The sequence below is a fragment of the Biomphalaria glabrata genome, chromosome 13, assembly GCF_947242115.1.
Source record: "Biomphalaria glabrata chromosome 13, xgBioGlab47.1, whole genome shotgun sequence".
NCBI lineage: Eukaryota > Metazoa > Mollusca > Gastropoda > Planorbidae > Biomphalaria > Biomphalaria glabrata.
This window is the reverse complement of record NC_074723.1, coordinates 30,509,289-30,531,403: the sequence shown is the minus strand read 5'-3', so window position 1 is coordinate 30,531,403 and position 22,115 is coordinate 30,509,289. Positions and strand designations below refer to the sequence as shown.

Sequence of the window (22,115 nt, the reverse complement as noted above, 5' to 3'; positions counted from 1 at the left end):
ACATCCGACCCATTGTTTGTGTGGAAGGCAAATATAAGAGATCTATGTGTCCCGTTTGATGTTGGTCTCTATTTGCCTTATTCTTTTAGTTAATAAATAAACTTGTGTAATTATTCATCCCTTTCGTTAAGTGCTTGCCTTAGATTTATTACAATACTAGCCGGATATGACCAGCGGCCCGCGGGCCACGAAAATGAGAGTAGGGTGTAAAAATGGGTACACCCGTTCAGTTGACATATTCATATCGAATAATGTGAAAACGGGTTTACCCGTTTTTTTTTAAATTACAGATACAATCTGGCACTTTTGTCTATTTTTAGGCCTCTCCAGTAGTGGTAGGGACACGAACCACACACTGTGGTCTCCGCCACAATATATGGAACATTTCTGCCAATTTTTGTCAAGATTGGTCAAACGGTTTTGATTTCTATGCGGGACATACATACGTAAATATATACATAGGCCTACATACACCTTACTTTCTGCTTTATATATTAGATCTTCAGCTTAGTTCTGGGGCAACGGCGTCATTTCATCTTCTGAAAGCGAACCGTTTTGTTGTTAAAATTAAATGTATAGGCTAAGACTTTTTAAAAAATAAAATTATGCAAATCGTACCTTTGAGGAAATTCAAACCTAAGACCTTCAGGGTGAAAAAAAACCTTGGCGGACACCAATAATGTACAAGTTATTTTCCATATTCGATATCAAACAAAATAATTAATTAACAATAATTAGCCTAATTGAATAATTGAGTATTTTTGTTAATTTTATCTTGTTTTGTTAGATACAATAAATAATTGTTTAAAGTTTTAAATATCAACTTGATCGGAGAATGCGCGAGGGAGTAATAGCGTTAACAATTATTAAAGGGGGATAAACCCAACAAATTTAGCCATATCTGTTAAAACTGAAGTATTAGTTTCCCATGTTTCTATTAAACAAAATAATGAATTACCAGTAATAATTGTCCAATTGGTTGCTCTTTTTTTTATTGATTCTTGTCTTGTCGACGTTAATGAGTAATTGTATGAAGTTTGATCCGAGAATGGGTGTGGGAGAAATAACGTGTACACACTTTTTACCAAAACAGACAGACAGTTGTAAGCTTTGTAAAAAGAAAACAGAATGTGACTACATCGGGTGAATGTTTAATAGTCTCCCCCTCCCTAGCCCCACCCAGCCTATCCTTATCTCTACGACATTGTTATAGGCCATGCTAGGTGAAGCGAATCTGACATGTTCTAATACCAGAGTCAACGCACTTTCCAAGTCACGTATTGCAGCTCAGTGCACATAACATATTGTAGGTGATTGCGTTAACATAAGTGTCGCAGTTTGGACCGAAATTTGTATCTGTTTAATAGCTTACTGGCTTTCTAAATATTTTTTTTTTATTTGAGAGCTATTCGCTTTTATTTTATTATGCTATGGGGGGGGGGGGGAATGATGTAAAGCTCATAGGTCACAGTGGCTTACTGTTAACCAGGCCAGCACAATGACCAACCAATTTTACTTTCTCCAACTAATTGTCGGCGCCCTTTATGGTTAGGTGGACATATGGGCGTCCTAAAAATCGCGAACTTCAAAATCTCAGGGATTCTAACTCAAGATCTCTCGGTTCGTAAGCTCAAAGCTTCGACAGCCAACTACCAGGCTTCCAGTAAAGAAATAGAGAAATGAAACATTCTTAGGGACGTCATAAATGGATGATCTCCTACTTGCGGAGTTTTCATATAGACTTGTACGTAATAACCTAAAAGATTGGGAAACCAAAAATGTTGTATCTATAGTGAGTTCCTTGTTGCTGTGACAGTTCACCTTCACCTCCTTCACCTATCTGTTGGACCGTTGGGGCACCTCGCAAGATCTGTCAACCGTCTTTCTCCATTCCTCTCTGTCTTTTCCCTCGGATAGAACTTCTTTCATTGACAGGCCCGCCCATTCTTTCATGCTGTCTTTTCATCACTTTCTCTGTCTGTCTTTTCTTCTTTTTCTTGGTACTGTTCCCCTAAAGAAGGTCTTTCCGAGTCCCGAAGACCTTGTAATATGGCCTTAGAGTTTTAAGTTTGCGGGTTGTTGTTTTTTTTTTACACTAGTTAGCAGGTCATCGTGGGGTCCAATCGCTGCAGTGACGCTGTCTGTAATCTCTTCGTTTGTGATGCGGTCTTTAAATGTGACAGTTCGTCTAACCAAATCCCTCCACTTTTCCCGGTCAGCAGCTGTTCTTAGTAGGATATCAAGAGAGAGGCCGGTCCATTCTTTGGCATTGTCCAGCCAGCTTTTCTTTGGATGACCCTTTCTTCGTGCTCCCTCCACTGTACCTTGAAGGATAACTTTTGACAGTGAGATGTCTTACGATACGGCCGAACCAGCTCAGCTTTCGTCTCTTCACGGTATTGTAGTCAGCCAGAATGTTGACTTGTAAAAGTAATGTTATAACCCGGCCAAGCACATCGCCATCCAAAATAGTGCAGAAGGTGCGCGCTATTAGTGACTAGACTAGGACGGATGTTTACATTAGAGAGAAAAGAACGATTTCCTCCCAAGTTTAGAGCTTCTGTGTTCAAGGCAGATAGCAAGGGGGTCTGGGGGAGCTCGCAGCGCTCCCCCAGCGCGGGGCAAAGCCCCGCCTCCGAGCACTATTTCTGGTATTGAAAGCCAACAAAATGCATATTCTGAGGTATCTACAGTGCATTATCTGGCTATTAAAAAGTTTTATTTCAAAAAGCTAATGTGCTATTCTTACTGACTTAGACCCTCTCGCGCCGTTCGGCGCATTTTCCGGCAAGCTGTTTCCGCAACTCTTATTTTGCGTAATTCATTTTTTCGGAGAACATGTCCCGCAAAACCTCATGCGACGCTCTGTCACAACCTTACTAAGGATTCGACTCCCAGTTCGGCATATGATTTCTTTGATTTAGACCCGATCTCTATGACTGACTCCTAAAATCTGTCTTAGCCATCTTTGTTGAGCCACATTTAATGTTTTTCAATTTCGGCAGAAGACTTCACACTTTATTAATGGAGCCCAAGCCACTGGTAGAAATTTGTAACCTTTCTTGACTACGCTTTTGGAATTACATGCCTGTATTTCGCTTTAGATTTTATATCGAAAAGGAAAGTTTTTTCGTCAAATCATCTGTTGAGGGGTTTTAAACTAAAAAATCTCTGGAGTTTTTTTTTTTTTTTTTAATTCAAAACCCCATTTAGCTACGATTATAGAATTTGGTGACTGTAGTTTGCTTTAAAATAATATTGAAGAGAGAGGTTTTCAACTCTAAACGCTCTTTAGGGGAATTTTAAACTCAAAACCATCTGGAGGGGTTTTTAACTTTAAAGAAAAAGCCATCTGGAGGTGGGGATTTAAACTCAAAACCCCTTTGACTACTCTCATAGATTTTATAGTGTGTAAAATGCTTTTTTTTTATTGAAGAGGTACTTTTTAGTTTCAAACCCCAACTGGAGGGGGGAGGGTTTTAAACTCAAAACCCCTTTGGCTACGCTCATAAAATTTTGAATGTGTAATTTGCTTTTTTATATTGAAGAGGGGTTTATCGTAAATTTTGAAATCAAAATATTCCTTAACTGTGCTGTTGGAATTTGGGGATTGCTGTTTGCATTTTTTTTTTGTTTTATAGAAGAGGGGGATTTAACTGCAGAAACCTCTGGTAGGGGGTTTAAAACTCAAAACCCCCTGTAGGGGGGTTTAAACTCAAAGCTCCTGGTAGGGGGTTTTAAACTCAAAACCCCCCTGGTAGAGGGATTTGTATCTCAAAACCCCCTGATAGGGTTTTTTTAAATATCAAAACCCCCTGGTAGGGGGGTTTAAACTAAAAAAACCCTGGTACAGGGTTTTTAACTCAAAACCCCCTCGGCTGTGCTGTGGTAAGTGATGATTTAGTATTAAAATCTCACCTAAAATAAACAAAAAGAAAGCAAAAATCAGTCACTTAATTCCGTTCCCCGGGGGGGATTTCATTTCGGGAGGGATTTGAACCCCAAGAACCCCCCCCCGGCTACGCCCATGTGACTGTACTAGTTTACTTTTAGTATTAAATCCACTTGCTATTGTGTAAATTTGAAACGACTTATTAAAACTTCTCCAGTTTTCTGCAACATTTCCATTAAATTCCAGCGGTTGTGGCGGGTGGAGTCGGTCCATCTGACACCATGTAATAGTTGTTGTTTTTTTAAATGCAATTCAGTGTATGAAAAGACATGCTGATATCGCAGTCTTCACACTCATCGTCCGTTCTATCCGTTAATTAGCACATTCTTTCGACATGCCATCAATGTCGGTTAGTGGGTTACAATAACAGCTCGGGACTGACAAAACAATCACATTTACTATCACAGGAGTCAGAGGCGTAATGAGAGGGGAGAGGGCTAGGGGGGCACGATGCAACTAGCGCCACCCTTATCCTATATTTCTATGTGATGTTTATGGAAAATTGGGGGGGGGGGGCAATAAAGTACCTTCCTTGCCCCGAGCGCACGTTTTGCTAACTACGTCTCTGTAGTAGATGTATATTCATGTTTTGAAAGACCATTATGGCAGTATTCCTTAGTGTCCTTAAACACTAAAAGAATTATCAACAGATAGATTGCTTGTTTGCATTACATGTTTAAAGATGTGCCTTCAGATTCAGAAGAGAATTAAACCCTAGCCAAAGCCTCTCGTAGGAAGACTGGGAAAGGGCAGGGTTTCATCCCGTGACCATCGTGACCAGTGGCGTAGCTAGGGTGTGGGGAGCAGGGGGAGAATTTTAAAATCCCCCCCCCGGGCCCCCACTTGAGAGGGGCCCCCAAATGAGTGTTTTTTACATTGAAAATTAAATATTACGCAAAATGCAGAGGCCTCCAAAGAGGTCAAGCCCCCGGGCCCCCAAACGATGGAAAATTCCTAGCTACGCCCCTGATCGAGACCACCGAATGACAGTCCAGAGATCAAACCATTCGACTAGGCAGACATCGAAGCACAATTGTATTATCTTGATTTTAACAAGTATTACGTTCTAGCCAAGTTCTTACTAGGAGAAATAATGCGCTGTAATAATATCTGACTAATCGGAGTGTGGGTTGAGAGCAGAGAGCAGGAGGCGGGGGCGCGAATGTAATTTTTTTTTTTTTGATATAGGAGAGCGTCACAGGTTTGAGAAACACTGAAATACAGGTTCGCCGATTAAGATACAGATCTACAACTTCGAGATGAAGAGCTATGTGTGGTTTTAATGCAGGCCAAGGCCCTTACTTCACACATAGTTATACTATTTAGGAATACTGCATATCTGCAATATATATATATATATATATATATATATATATATATGCTAGATCTATGTTGTGCCTTGTTGCAAAAGGTTCTGTCTATGACCCAGCGCCCCTTAGCACCCTGCGCTCTATTTAATATCCTTTGAATAAAGGAAATAATTTTGCCAGCAGGGTGCCCACACCGAATGTTGAATAAGTTTTTCATTTCACCTAACTCGCTACTACCCTGTTTCCGACACTCCCCACACTTTGTAATACATTCGTGACACCAATACGAAGTGTGTGTGTGTGTGTGTGCACACGCCTAGCGCAATAGAGTAAGGGTAGGGTGGGTTATTATTTTTTTTTTTAAAGAATTGAGTTACTTATATATTTCCCGACTTATAATCCCTTATATTAGCTCTCTCTCCTTACACTTGATATATAAAGGAGGTGAATGTTTGCCTACCTGGAGTCTTTTTTGGAAAGGAAGGAAATAAATATTTAAACGTTGGTTGGGTTCCATTTTTTTCAGCTGGGGAAAGGTGACTTAAACATTATTCACACTTTAGTTAGGTAAACGCGACATCAGTTTGGGAGTCTATTGAAAACGATTGGGATAGACATGAGGATTTTGGTAAGTCCAATTTTTGTTTTAATTTCTGTTTAAATGACGAAACAAATAATTAATAAACTCAATAGTTTGTCACTATATAAACAGCAAGTTGTTTTTTTTTTTAAAGACACGGATAGTTACAGAATTGGAGCGCCCGGGGTGGGGGAGGTAAATTTAAACTTGAATGTAAACTTAATTTCTGTATATTTTATTATTACTCATACTCATTTATTACAAAGCTTGGTCTATATTAACTGACTCTGTCTGGTAAAAAAAGTTTGTACATGCTAGTTCTAACACCCAATCTCTAATCAAATTGAAATTCCGCACATGTATCTCTTTTACCTGACAACACAAGAATTAATATAAAAAAATTATTATTATTTATTTATTTTGTTTGGTATTGAACAAGGGAAAGAAATAGTACTAGACTGTTACGGTGGTTATACGTTGAATAAGCCCCTTTATACTTTTCTTTAAAGTTTGAAACTAAGAGAAGACAACTATAAAACATTCTAATTTCCTAAGTACTTCTCTAGTACAGTGGTTAATGTATTGGTTTGAGGAGGCTAGAGCCCTCAATTTCGAATTTAGGTCGTTCAACTTTAAAAAAAAAATTAATAAAAGAATTTAAAAAGCGATAGCGGTAATATTCTTATCTTATATATTACAGACGTTACTTTAAAAAGAAGATAATGAGTCCTAAAAAATTCATATGTCAATCTAGTCATGCATGTTAATCAATAACTTAAACTATGCTAAGTCGTTGGTATTCATTGTTGATTTAGGCAACCCATTTCATTCTTAGATTCTATATTCTCGCATACCCCTTTCCCAACAGGTTCAAATAACTTACAGGATCATAGCTTATTGAGAATTCTCTGCCCTAAAGAATTAAATTTGCACCAGACTAAAACTATTTGTAAAAATATTTCTAATTGCGCAGGTTTATTATTTTTAGTCTAGATCTATTACAGATTAAATTAGGCCACATGAATGATCCAAACTGATTGATACACCTAAGCTTAATATAAGCATGTTTTGTTGTTGTTTTTTTTTTGAGTTTTTTTTGTTTTCAAAACATACTCGTGTCTTCCTTCATTTCATTACAATAAAAGTATTGTTCAGGATGGTATTGTTCAGGATGGTATTGTTCAGAATGGTATTGATGACTACTCGAGCCTTGTTCCCAGGATAATTTAAAAAAAAAAATCTTTTGAAATTTCGATTACTCAAAACAAATATTCAAATGTACCATTTCTCTGGGTTGAGCTGTATTTTGTACAAATTAACTCGGTACTTTCCAGAACAATTTTTATTTCTTTCCACTTCTTTACAGATTATTTCTCTGTGGCTGCTGACACTGGCGTTGGGGGTGATGAGCGGCGCAAGTTTATACGACTATTTTGAGCGGGAGTTCGCCGAGGACAGACACAGGAGACGAAGCTACGACAAGGACTGGGAGGACTACAGACCCAGCTCCAAAACGAAGGAGAAAGCGAAAGAGAACTGTGGGATTAGTCCGGAACTGCAGGCCAAGCTTCAGGCTCTGACTGATACTGTCAAGGCCCTAGCCAAACAAACAATGATACTGCAAGAATCTGTAGAAGAAAGGTATGAACATTGTAACAATTTGAAATGACCACATTATCAAACAGAAAACACTACTTTAAACAAGGCTTGTTTCAATGAAATTAAAAACAAATTTTAATTCCATCATGCGCGAAAACAAAAAATATTTAAGGGTTTACTTTCTGTCGCCTAATCTGGATAGCATGGAAGATGATGGCCAAGTTATATAAAGTTCTTTGCTACTGAATCGAGATGTCTCGATTTCGAAAACCCGGGGAAGTCTGTTAACTCCAACTTTAAAATTGTTTGACGCCCCTGAGTCTATCCAACTGTAACGGATTCTTGTCATTGGTTGGGGAAAGTAAAGACGGGTGGTCGTTGTGATGGCCATATAACACTCTCGTTAACAGTCTGCTAAAAAAAAATGGATTGCAATGTCCTTGCAAGAGAACTTTACATTTACCACTCTTTTCTACCGTATAGAAACATAAGTTAAGAATGGAAACAATGTATTTGAAAGCATTAGCTTACTCTACCAAGGAAACCCGCAGATTGGGTAGCAAGAACAAATTAAAGATTTTACACGCATTTTTGTTGGTACACAAATACGCATAGTTCCTGAATCTGATACGCCACAGCTTGTGAGTATAATTGCCATTACATATTTAGTTTATGATGTCCTATAAAGCTGCGTACCTTATTGAGATGCACGAACACTATACTAGTCCCACATCACCCTTTTAAAAGAAAAATTGTAAGGAAAGTTGCATGATTTAAAAAGCACTGTGCAGTTTATCTTCATAGATAGATAGATAGATAGATAGATAGATAGATAGATAGATAGATAGATAGATAGATAGATAGATAGATAGATAGATAGATAGATAGATAGATAGATTGATAGATAGATAGACAGACAGACAGACAGACAGACAGACAGACAGACAGACAGACAGACAGACAGATAGATAGATAGATAGATAGATAGATAGATAGATAGATAGATAGATAGATAGATAGATAGATAGATAGATAGATTTAGTCCACTTATTATGTTTTGACACGTCTTTCTCCCTTTTACATTCTCGAATCAAGTTAAAATTTTACATAATTATTCACAGTCGATAACAATACACGAATCCATCCAAACTTCTTATCTGAACCCTCGAACACGATAAGAAAGAAAAAGACGTGTTTGTAATTTTCTTCGCATATTTTTGCGCTCAGGTTGTGATTCTATCAAAACCATTTCTTAGCGAGTACTTAATAGGTAAAAGGAGCATCTGTAAAAATTGTATACAAATCCGTTCGGCCTTTCCAGAGATCTCTTGATAGATGAATGAATGGCATGTCGCGAATATTTAATAAGCGCAAATATATAATAGACAGATTAAAGTTTTAAAAACCACAGAAAGGTAATGCCTTCCTATTATTGTTCTTTTTTTTTCTCTCTAGAACTCGCACTGGAGGTCAGTCTGGTATCAAACAAGTTCGCCATGACACTGAGGGTACTAAGAACTACCACGGCTCCACACATATCGACACCGGTGTTGCTGGCGTTCATGACCACAGCGACTACATCCGTCTGCTTGGCATGGGAGAGGTGAGCAGAGTAGATCCTTATAGATGGCTACCTATGAAGGGGGCTCGAGGTTCAACAACCGACTCGTGCAGAGTTTTGTTTACTGAGTGCCTAAAGGCAGCACGGAAAAGCTTCTCCCTGATACCCCTCTCCTCCCACTGATCCACAAATGAGATTGGACTATAGCGCTCTGAGCATGCTATAAGCATGAAAGTAGCGCTATATAAAAGATGTAATTATTATTATCATAGATTCAGAAATGAGCTTATTCAGTTCACAATGACGCTTTATTCTAATCTTTGAAAAGTTTGTCAAGAACTTGAAGTTTAAATTGGACGAAGGATTTCATTTTGGCCAAGCCATTATTAATAAGCGAATAAGCGAGGGTGTCTAGATGCTACTAGCGGTACCAGAGGTCATGAAAAGAGGGGAGTGATTTTTTCCCTAACCTTAACTCCCAGTATCCCTTACCCCTATGCATAAACGCACACCCGCAATATAAATTATTACATAGATAGATAGATAGATAGATAGATAGATAGATAGATAGATAGATAGATAGATAGATAGATAGATAGATAGATAGATAGATAGATAGATAGATGGATGGATGGATGGATGGATGGATGGATGGATGGATGGACGGACGGAGGGACGGACGGACGGACGGACGGACGGACGGGCAGGCAGGCAGACAGACAGACAGACAGACAGACAGACAGACAGACAGACAGACAGATAGATAGATAGATAGATAGATAGATAGATAGATAGATAGATAGCCAGACAGACAGACAGACAGACAGACAGACAGATAGATAGATAGATAGATAGATAGATAGATAGATAGATAAATAGATAGATAAATAGATTTAGTCCACTTATTATGTTTTGACACGTCTTTCTCCCTTTTACACTCTCGAATCAAGTTAAAATTTTACATAATTATTCACAGTCGATAACAATACACGAATCCATCCAAACATTAACCAACCAGTTAATCATTTAGTACTAATTTATATAGCAGAAAGGGAGCTAAACCCTGTACTTTTTAGATAAATGTCAGTAGGTAGCGGTTCTTTCCCTTAGATAAGCTTTGTTTTGATAAAGTATTCCTTTTTCAATTGCTTTTGGTCCTTTAACTACTTTCTGTGTATATTTTAACGTTAAGATATACTCAACACTAACAATATACATTTTTAAAAAAGTAAAGTTTTCCTTTCACACCTTGCGATCTATGGGTCAGATGATGTGTCTGTGGCCCACGGTTAACGAGGATGTCATCTGGCCAGCACTTCTAACAACCGTCTTTACTTTTTTTCTAACTAATATCTGGTACCCATTAAAGCTGAGTATACATATATATATATATATATATATATAGGGAGGCTATAAGTCTTAATTGTCAATTTTCTTTTTAACTCTGTGTTCGTATTTCTTCCAAGACATGTATGTAGTATGCCTTCATGTTTACAGTGATTGAAGACGACGTATATTTGATAGGAAAGATTTCTTTACATCTGCATTTTACACTTAATCATTAAACAATTGTTTATGCCTGCGCTGTTTGTGGCAAAATATGTAGGTTGCAGCTGGGGCTGCGAAGCCACGAAAGATACTGCGTTCCTCATTAATCTTCCGACTCGAAGACAAGCCTAATTATTATTTTATTATGATTATTATTATTATTATTATACATTTTTTATGTCATGACGCAATTAACTAATTGTTGATGCTAAATAACTATTTTAAATATGCTTAGCATTTAGTACAATCGGAGACCGTGCGACGCCCAGCACCCCACCCTTTAAGGAGCCTCTTCATTTATTTTTTTTTCCAAGCTTCTATCAACTCACTCTGTATGTCTGTCTGTCTGGGTGTTTAATGTTGGTTCTTTCTTTAATGTTATTTAGTATACTTTATGATGGTTAGCAGAATTAAAATAGAATAGAAGTACTGGAAGTAGAGATATTTCTACATTTACTTAGAGATGAATCATTCTTAAAATGGCTGTTATCTTACTAGATTCACATTTTGTCTACTCATTTTGTCTAAGTACTTATCACAGGGCACATAAAGTCTCTGCGGTGATTCCCACTTAGTCAATAGCCTTTGTGTCATCATTCTGATTATAAAGCAGTCTTCGATAGAGCATATATCTTTATTGTTTTATGTTTTAACAGTCATCAATAGAGCAAATATCTTTATTGTTTTATGTTTTAACAGTCATCAATAGAGCAAATATCTTTATTGTTTTATGTTTTAACAGTCATCAATAGAGCAAATATCTTTATTGTTTTATGTTTTAACAGTCATCAATAGAGCAAATATCTTTATGGTTTTATGTTTTAACAGTCATCAATAGAGCAAATATCTTTATTGTTTTATGTTTTAACAGTCATCAATAGAGCAAATATCTTTATTGTTTTATGTTTTAACAGTCATCAATAGAGCAAATATCTTTATTTTTTATGTTTTAACAGTCATCAATAGAGCAAATATCTTTATTGTTTTATGTTTTAACAGTCATCAATAGAGCAAATATCTTTATTGTTTTATGTTTTAACAGTCATCAAGAGAGCAAATATCTTTATGGTTTTATGTTTTAACAGTCATCAATAGAGCAAATATCTTTATTGTTTTATGTTTTAACAGTCATCAATAGAGCAAATATCTTTATGGTTTTATGTTTTAACAGTCATCAATAGAGCAAATATCTTTATGGTTTTATGTTTTAACAGTCATCAATAGAGCAAATATCTTATTGTTTTATGTTTTAACAGTCATCAATAGAGCAAATATCTTTATTGTTTTATGTTTTAACAGTCATCAATAGAGCAAATATCTTTATTGTTTTATGTTTTAACAGTCATCAATAGAGCAAATATCTTTATTGTTTTATGTTTTAACAGTCATCAATAGAGCAAATATCTTTATGGTTTTATGTTTTAACAGTCATCAATAGAGCAAATATCTGTATTGTTTTATGTTTTAACAGTCATCAATAGAGCAAATATCTTTATTGTTTTATGTTTTAACAGTCATCAATAGAGCAAATATCTTTATGGTTTTATGTTTTAACAGTCATCAATAGAGCAAATATCTTTATGGTTTTATGTTTTAACAGTCATCAATAGAGCAAATATCTTTATTGTTTTATGTTTTAACAGTCATCAATAGAGCATATATCTTTATTGTTTTATGTTTTAACAGTCATCAATAGAGCAAATATCTTTATTGTTTTATGTTTTAACAGTCATCAATAGAGCAAATATCTTTATGGTTTTATGTTTTAACAGTCATCAATAGAGCAAATATCTTTATTGTTTTATGTTTTAACAGTCATTAATAGAGCAAATATCTTTATGGTTTTATGTTTTAACAGTCATCAATAGAGCAAATATCTTATTGTTTTATGTTTTAACAGTCATCAATAGAGCAAATATCTTTATTGTTTTATGTTTTAACAGTCATCAATAGAGCAAATATCTTTATTGTTTTATGTTTTAACACTCATCAATAGAGCAAATATCTTTATTGTTTTATGTTGTCGAGGTCATCAATAGTCTTTATTGTTTTTAGGTTTCAGCGGTCATCAATGGAGTGGAATTTCGTACCCGTCACAACGACTACAGGCTGGTCAAGAAATCCTCAACCAACACGTCATTCTTAGCAGTTGAGGACATCCCTTTTCCACCTGTGCCTCCCTCAGTTTTGAATTTGGAGAACCCTGATGTAAGTTCATCTGATTGATTAGTAATGACCCTGCCACACAATCACAGGGATATTAAGAGACTATATTTTCAATTGTTCGTGTCGGCATGCTATCTAAATATACACTCGCTTTTCATACACCAAAAATGTAATCTTTTGTTTTGAGAATCTATTCTACTTTTATTATGACTTCATGGAAAATGGTATAATAATACTTGTGACACCTCAGCATTGATTTTAATTATTTATATTCAAAACAATATTAATTTTCCGATCACGTTATATTTTATTATCAAATTTGTTTGCGTCGTTTCTTTAAATTGTCTTCAAAATGTTTTTTTTTTTAACTTTAGGATCAAATTGAAGAAATGAAGCAATATTTCGTGGCCTGGTCTACCCAGAATGCTACCCACAGAAACTACACGGACTATTTCAAACCTGTCTTGAGCTACATGGAAGCAATGTGGACCACGGGTAGGTCTTGTGTTGTGTGGACCACGGGTAGGTCTTGTGTTGTGTGGACCACGCGTAGGTCTTGTGTTGTGTGGACCACGGGTAGGTCTTGTGTTGTGTGGACCAGGCGTAGGTCTTGTGTTGTGTGGACCACGGGTAGGTCTTGTGTTGTGTGGACCACGGGTAGGTCTTGTGTTGTGTGGACCACGGGTAGGTCTTGTGTTGTGACAGTAATAGATGTTTGTGTTATGTGGACCACGGGTAGGTCTTGTGTTGTGACAGTAATAGATGTTTGTGTTGTGTGGACCACGGGTAGGTCTGCTGTTGTGACAGTAATAGATGTTTGTGTTATGTGGACCACGGGAAGGTCTTGTGTTGTGACAGTAATAGATGTTTGTGTTGTGTGGACCACGGGTAGGTCTTGTGTTGTGACAGTAATAGATGTTTGTGTTATGTGGACCACGGGTAGGTCTTGTGTTGTGACAGTAATAGATGTTTGTGTTGTGTGGACCACGGGTAGGTCTTGTGTTGTGACAGTAATAGATGTTTGTGTTATGTGGACCACGGGTAGGTCTGCTGTTGTGACAGTAATAGATGTTTGTGTTATGTGGACCACGGGTAGGTCTTGTGTTGTGTGGACCATGGGTAGGTCTTGTGTTGTGACAGTAATAGATGTTTGTGTTATGTGGACCACGGGTAGGTCTTGTGTTGTGTGACAGTAATAGATGTTTGTGTTATGTGGACCACGGGTAGGTCTGCTGTTGTAGCAGTAATAGATGTTTGTGTTGTGTGGACCACGGGTAGGTCTGCTGTTGTAGCAGTAATAGATGTTTGTGTTGTGTGGACCACGGGTAGGTCTTGTGTTGTGTGGACCATGGGTAGGTCTTGTGTTGTGTGGACCACGGGTAGGTCTTGTGTTGTGTGGACCACGGGTAGGTCTTGTGTTGTGTGGACCACGGGTAGGTCCTGTGTTGTGACAGTAATAGATGTTTGTGTTATGTGGACCACGGGTAGGTCTGCTGTTGTAGCAGTAATAGATGTATGTGTTATGTGGACCACGGGTAGGTCTGCTGTTGTGACAGTAATAGATGTTTGTGTTGTGTGGACCACGGGTAGGTCTGCTGTTGTAGCAGTAATAGATGTTTGTGTTGTGTGGACCACGGGTAGGTCTTGTGTTGTGTGGACCATGTGTAGGTCTTGTGTTGTGTGGACCACGGGTAGGTCTTGTGTTGTGTGGACCATTTGTAGGTCTTGTGTTGTGACAGTAATAGATGTTTGTGTTATGTGGACCACGGGTAGGTCTTGGCTGTGACAGTAATAGATGTTTGTGTTATGTGGACCACGGGTAGGTCTGCTGTTGTGACAGTAATAGATGTTTGTGTTATGTGGACCACGGGTAGGTCTTGCGTTGTGACAGTAATAGATGTTTGTGTTATGTGGACCACGGGTAGGTCTTGTGTTATGACAGTAATAGATGTTTGTGTTATGTGGACCACGGGTAGGTCTTGTGTTGTGTGGACCACGGGTAGGTCTTGTGTTGTGACAGTAGTAGATGTTTGTGTTGTGTGGACCACGGGTAGGTCTTGTGTTGTGTAGACCACGGGTAGGTCTTGTGTTGTGACAGTAATAGATGTTTGTATTATGTGGACCACGGGTAGGTCTTGTGTTGTGACAGTAATAGATGTTTGTGTTATGTGGACCACGGGTAGGTCCTGTGTTGTGACAGTAATAGATGTGTGTGTTGTGTGGACCATGGGTAGGTCTTGTGTTGTGTGGACCACGGGTAGGTCTTGTGTTGTGACAGTAATAGATGTTTGTGTTATGTGGACCACGGGTAGGTCTTGTGTTGTGACAGTAATAGATGTTTGTGTTATGTGGACCACGGGTAGGTCTTTTGTTGTGACAGTAATAGATGTTTGTGTTATGTGGACCACGGGTAGGTCTGCTGTTGTGACAGTAATAGATGTTTGTGTTGTGTGGACCACGGGTAGGTCTGCTGTTGTGACAGTATTAGATGGTTGTGTTATGTGGACCACGGGAATGTCCTGTGTTGAGACAGTAATAGATGTTTGTGTTATGTGGACCACGGGTAGGTCTTGTGTTGTGACAGTAATAGATGTTTGTGTTATGTGGACCACGGGTAGGTCTGCTGTTGTAACAGTAATAGATGTTTGTGTTATGTGGACCACGGGTAGGTCTTGTGTTGTGACAGTAATAGATGTTTGTGTTATGTGGACCACGGGTAGGTCTTGGCTGTGACAGTAATAGATGTTTGTGTTATGTGGACCACGGGTAGGTCTGCTGTTGTGACAGTAATAGATGTTTGTGTTGTGTGGACCACGGGTAGGTCTGCTGTTGTAGCAGTAATAGATGTTTGTGTTGTGTGGACCACGGGTAGGTCTTGTGTTGTGTGGACCATGGGTAGGTCTTGTGTTGTGTGGACCACGGGTAGGTCTTGTGTTGTGTGGACCATGGGTAGGTCTTGTGTTATGACAGTAATAGATGTTTGTGTTATGGGGACCACGGGTATGTCTTGGCTGTGACAGTAATAGATGTTTGTGTTGTGTGGACCACGGGTAGGTCTGCTGTTGTAGCAGTAATAGATGTTTGTGTTGTGTGGACCACGGGTAGGTCTGCTGTTGTGACAGTAATAGATGTTTGTGTTATGTGGACCACGGGTAGGTCTTGTGTTGTGACAGTAATAGATGTTTGTGTTATGTGGACCACGGGTAGGTCTGCTGTTGTAGCAGTAATAGATGTTTGTGTTGTGTGGACCACGGGTAGGTCTGCTGTTGTGACAGTAATAGATGTTTGTGTTATGTGGACCACGGGTAGGTCTGCTGTTGTAGCAGTAATAGATGTTTGTGTTGTGTGGACCACGGGTAGGTCTGCTGTTGTAGCAGTAATAGATGGTTGTGTTGTGTGGACCACGGGTAGGTCTTGTGTTGTGACAGTAATAGATGTTTGTGTTATGTGGACCACGGGTAGGTCTTGTGTTGTGACAGTAATAGATGTTTGTGTTATGTGGACCACGGGTAGGTCTTGTGTTGTGACAGTAATAGATGTTTGTGTTATGTGGACCACGGGTAGGTCTTGTGTTGTGACAGTAATAGATGTTTGTGTTGTGTGGACCACGGGTAGGTCTTGTGTTGTGTGGACCACGGGTAGGTCTGCTGTTGTAGCAGTAATAGATGTTTGTGTTGTGTGGACCACGGGTAGGTCTTGTGTTGTGTGGACCACGGGTAGGTCTTGTGTTGTGTGGACCACGGGTAGGTCTTGTGTTGTGTGGACCACGGGTAGGTCTTGTGTTGTGACAGTAATAGATGTTTGTGTTATGTGGACCACGGGTAGGTCTGCTGTTGTAGCTGTAATAGATGTTTGTGTTATGTGGACCACGGGTAGGTCTACTGTTGTAGCAGTAATAGATGTTTGTGTTGTGTGGACCACGGGTAGGTCTGCTGTTGTGACAGTAATAGATGTTTGTGTTATGTGGACCACGAGTAGATCTGCTGTTGTAGCAGTAATAGATGTTTGTGTTGTGTGGACCACGGGTAGGTCTTCTGTTGTGACAGTAATAGATGTTTGTGTTATGTGGACCACGGGTAGGTCTTGTGTTGTGACAGTAATAGATGTTTGTGTTATGTGGACCACGGGTAGGTCTTGTGTTGTGACAGTAATAGATGTTTGTGTTATGTGGACCACGGGTAGGTCTTGTGTTGTGACAGTAATAGATGTTTGTGTTATGTGGACCACGGGTAGGTCCTGTGTTGTGACAGTAATAGATGTTTGTGTTGTGTGGACCACGGGTAGGTCTTGTGTTGTGTGGACCACGGGTAGGTCTGCTGTTGTAGCAGTAATAGATGTTTGTGTTGTGTGGACCACGGGTAGGTCTTGTGTTGTGTGGACCATGGGTAGGTTTTGTGTTGTGTGGACCACGGGTAGGTCTTGTGTTGTGTGGACCACGGGTAGGTCTTGTGTTGTGACAGTAATAGATGTTTGTGTTATGTGGACCACGGGTAGGTCTTGTGTTGTGACAGTAATAGATGTTTGTGTTATGTGGACCACGGGTAGGTCTGCTGTTGTAGCAGTAATAGATGTTTGTGTTGTGTGGACCACGGGTAGGTCTGCTGTTGTGACAGTAATAGATGTTTGTGTTATGTGGACCACGGGTAGGTCTGCTGTTGTAGCAGTAATAGATGTTTGTGTTGTGTGGACCACGGGTAGGTCTTCTGTTGTGACAGTAATAGATGTTTGTGTTATGTGGACCACGGGTAGGTCTTGTGTTGTGACAGTAATAGATGTTTGTGTTATGTGGACCACGGGTAGGTCTTGTGTTGTGACAGTAATAGATGTTTGTGTTATGTGGACCACGGGTAGGTCTGCTGTTGTAGCAGTAATAGATGTTTGTGTTGTGTGGACCACGGGTAGGTCTGCTGTTGTGACAGTAATAGATGTTTGTGTTATGTGGACCACGGGTAGGTCTGCTGTTGTAGCAGTAATAGATGTTTGTGTTGTGTGGACCACGGGTAGGTCTTCTGTTGTGACAGTAATAGATGTTTGTGTTATGTGGACCACGGGTAGGTCTTGTGTTGTGACAGTAATAGATGTTTGTGTTATGTGGACCACGGGTAGGTCCTGTGTTGTGACAGTAATAGATGTTTGTGTTGTGTGGACCACGGGTAGGTCTTGTGTTGTGTGGACCACGGGTAGGTCTGCTGTTGTAGCAGTAATAGATGTTTGTGTTGTGTGGACCACGGGTAGGTCTTGTGTTGTGTGGACCATGGGTAGGTCTTGTGTTGTGTGGACCACGGGTAGGTCTTGTGTTGTGTGGACCACGGGTAGGTCTTGTGTTGTGACAGTAATAGATGTTTGTGTTATGTGGACCACGGGTAGGTCTGCTGTTGTAGCTGTAATAGATGTTTGTGTTGTGTGGACCACGGGTAGGTCTGCTGTTGTGACAGTAATAGATGTTTGTGTTGTGTGGACCACGGGTAGATCTTGTGTTGTGACAGTAATAGATGTTTGTGTTATGTGGACCACGGGTAGGTCTGCTGTTGTAGCAGTAATAGATGTTTGTGTTGTGTGGACCACGGGTAGGTCTTGTGTTGTGACAGTAATAGATGTTTGTGTTATGTGGACCACGGGTAGGTCTGCTGTTGTAGCAGTAATAGATGTTTGTGTTGTGTGGACCACGGGTAGGTGTTGTGTTGTGACAGTAATAGATGTTTGTGTTATGTGGACCACGGGTAGGTCTGCTGTTGTGACAGTAATAGATGTTTGTGTTATGTGGACCAAGGGTAGGTCTTGTGTTGTGTGGACCACGGGTAGGTCTTGTGTTGTGACAGTAATAGATGTTTGTGTTATGTGGACAACGGGTAGGTCCTGTGTTGTGACAGTAATAGATGTTTGTGTTATGTGGACCACGGGTAGGTCTGCTGTTGTAGCTGTAATAGATGTTTGTGTTGTGTGGACCACGGGTAGGTCTTGTGTTGTGACAGTAATAGATGTTTGTGTTATGTGGACCACGGGTAGGTCTGCTATTGTAGCAGTAATAGATGTTTGTGTTATGTGGACCACGGGTAGGTCTGCTGTTGTGACAGTAATAGATGTTTGTGTTATGTGGACCACGGGTAGGTCTTGTGTTGTGTGGACCACGGGTAGGTCTTGTGTTGTGAAAGTAATAGATGTTTGTGTTATGTGGACCACGGGTAGGTCTTGTGTTGTGACAGTAATAGATGTTTGTGTTATGTGGACTACGTGTAGGTCCTGTGTTGTGACAGTAATAGATGTTTGTGTTATGTGGACCACGGGTAGGTCTTGGCTGTGACAGTAATAGATGTTTGTGTTGTGTGGACCACGGGTAGGTCCTGTGTTGTGACAGTAATAGATGTTTGTGTTATGTGGACCACGGGTAGGTCTGCTGTTGTGACAGTAATAGATGTTTGTGTTGTGTGGACCACGGGTAGGTCCTGTGTTGTGACAGTAATAGATGTTTGTGTTATGTGGACCACGGGTAGGTCTGCTGTTGTGACAGTAATAGATGTTTGTGTTATGTGGACCACGGGTAGGTCTTGTGTTGTGACAGTAATAGATGTTTGTGTTGTGTGGACCACGGGTAGGTCCTGTGTTGTGACAGTAATAGATGTTTATATTATGTGGACCACGGGTAGGTCTTGTGTTGTGACAGTAATAGATGTTTGTGTTATGTGGACCACGGGTAGGTCTGCTGTTGTGACAGTAATAGATGTTTGTGTTATGTGGACCACGGGTAGGTCCTGTGTTGTGACAGTAATAGATGTTTGTGTTATGTGGACCACGGGTAGGTCTGCTGTTGTAGCTGTAATAGATGTTTGTGTTGTGTGGACCACGGGTAGGTCTTGTGTTGTGTGGACCACGGGTAGGTCTTGTGTTGTGTGGACCACGGGTAGGTCTTGTGTTGTGTGGACCACGGGTAGGTTTGCTGTTGTGACAGTAATAGATGTTTGTGTTGTGTGGACCACGGGTAGGTCTTGTGTTGTGACAGTAATAGATGTTTGTGTTATGTGAACCACGGGTAGGTCTGCTGTTGTGACAGTAATAGATGGTTGTGTTGTGTGGACCACGGGTAGGTCTGCTGTTGTGGCAGTAATAGATGTTGAAAAGTGACAGTAAACACAGTTTGACGAGTAGCGTGGCATACTGTATGTCATTCGATTTGAACGTAAGCCAATATATGTTTTATTTGGAATTAGTAGACCATACTAAGCTTTAATACAAGTATCTTATTTATGATGGAACTTTCCTGCTTGTTTGAGTTGAAAAACACTAACAAACAACAAATCATTGTACTTTAAACATAACTGTACAAATTTGTTTATGATGACCAAAGCATTAATAGGTTTAGCCACAAAATTGAACATGTCTTGTTATATGTTATTGGTTTAAATATTTTGTCACGCCCCACACTCTATCCAAAATTTAAACGTGTTTAATAAATTTGATAATTATTTATTTTATTGTTTCTGAATTCGTCCAGACGCAGACACAGAACTAACTGAGCCTTATTACAGTGACAGACACCACCTAGATGCTAGAAGCTGGGATGACCTGATGAGCAAGGTAATTTTCATAGGCGAGTGCTTTGTATACTTTGAAGGTCAATTAAACAGGAAGCCCCAAGTTATAAGCATATGCACTTTTAAATTCATAAGGATATTAATGTGCTATTCAAAGAAAAAAATCTTAACTAATATTTCTACTCAGATATTCACAATTATCCTTTGGAACCCTTCTCCCTGCATCAACATAAGTACTAACATTTTCTCAAATATCAATAATCCCAAATATTAACGTCCCCCAAATATCAACATCCCGCCCATGAATCAACATTCACCAAAATATTAACATCCCCCATGACTCAACGTCTCCAAAATATTAACATCCCCCATGACTCAACGTTTCCAAAATATTAACATCCCCCATGACTTAACATTCACCAAATATTAACATCTCCCATGACTTAACGTTCACCAAATATTAACATCCCCCATGACTCAACGTCCCCCAAATATTAACATCCACCATGACTCAACATTCTCCAAATGTTAACATCCACTATCACGTATCGTTCACCGAATTTTAACATCCATCATGTCTCAACGTCCCCCAAATATTAACATCCACCATGACATAACGTCCCCCAAATATTAACATCCCCCATGACATAACGTCCCCCAAATATTAACATCCACCATGACATAACATCCCCCAAATATTAACATCCATCATGACTCAACGTCTTCCAAATATTAACATCCACCATGACATAACATCCCCCAAATATTAACATCCACCATGTCTCAACGTCCCCCAAATATTAACATCCACCATGTCTCAACGTCCCCCAAATATTAACATCCATCATGACATAACGTCCCCCAAAAATTAACATCCATCATGACATAACGTCCCCCAAAAATTAACATCCATCATGACATAACGTCCCCCAAAAATTAACATCCATCATGACATAACGTCCCCCAAATATTAACATCCATCAAGACATAACGTCCCCCAAATATTAACATCCATCATGACATAACGTCCCCCAAATATTAACATCCATCATGACATAACGTCCCCCAAAAATTAACATCCATCATGACATAACGTCCCCCAAATATCAACATCCACCATGACATAACGTCCCACAAAAATTAACATCCACCATGACTTAACGTTCACCAAATATTAACATCCACCATGACAGAACGTTCACCAAATATTAACATCCCTATGAATCAACCAACGTCCTCCAAATATTAGCACCCCCCCCCCTTGAATGAACGTCCCCCAAATATTAACAGCCCCCCATGAATCAACTAACACAAAAATATTCAACTAAAGTATCATTGTTTACCCAAAATATCAATAATTACACAAGTATCAATGTCCACCCAAGTATCGATGCTAACATAAACATCAACATCGCACAAATATCGTAATTTACCTTAGTATCGATATCCTTTTAATTATCAATACACCTTTAAATACCAAGATCAATCCAAGTACCAAAATCTCCCAAGTAAAAGCATTTGTCCAAAATATCTACAGACATTTCAGAGTTATACAAAAAGCATTATTTGTAAAAACATTTTCACATCCGTTTTTTTTTCTATTAATCTATAAATAAAATCTCCACTGGGTTCACAGGTCAAGTACATGTCCTACACCGGAAACAAGGATAACTTTGAAAACCTTGGATTTCTCCCACGCAAGATCATGTCTGTTGACCCCGTGACCGGGATCCCATCATACGCCCAGTGGAACTACAGGATTTTGTGTCATCCAATAGACTTTGATATACCTTTCAAGTACCTGAAGCAGGTAACACATACATGTTTCCGGAACATACAAATAGAATACATATTTACATATATATTTTGA

General features: G+C 39.2%; 1 protein-coding gene across 1 annotated transcript in view; it reads left to right on the top strand.

The window, feature by feature from the left end:
- The first annotated feature begins 5,674 nt into the window (after positions 1–5,674).
- LOC106062022 (uncharacterized) overlaps positions 5,675–22,115 on the top strand; it is a 29,389-nt gene continuing 12,948 nt past the window's right edge. The window contains exons 1-7 of the mRNA XM_056007561.1: positions 5,675–5,890; positions 7,209–7,483; positions 8,897–9,044; positions 12,606–12,758; positions 13,091–13,211; positions 20,206–20,288; positions 21,882–22,055. Of these exons, the coding sequence (XP_055863536.1) occupies positions 5,879–5,890; positions 7,209–7,483; positions 8,897–9,044; positions 12,606–12,758; positions 13,091–13,211; positions 20,206–20,288; positions 21,882–22,055 (966 nt within the window). The 5' untranslated portion in view covers positions 5,675–5,878. The remainder of the gene's footprint in view (positions 5,891–7,208; positions 7,484–8,896; positions 9,045–12,605; positions 12,759–13,090; positions 13,212–20,205; positions 20,289–21,881; positions 22,056–22,115) is intronic.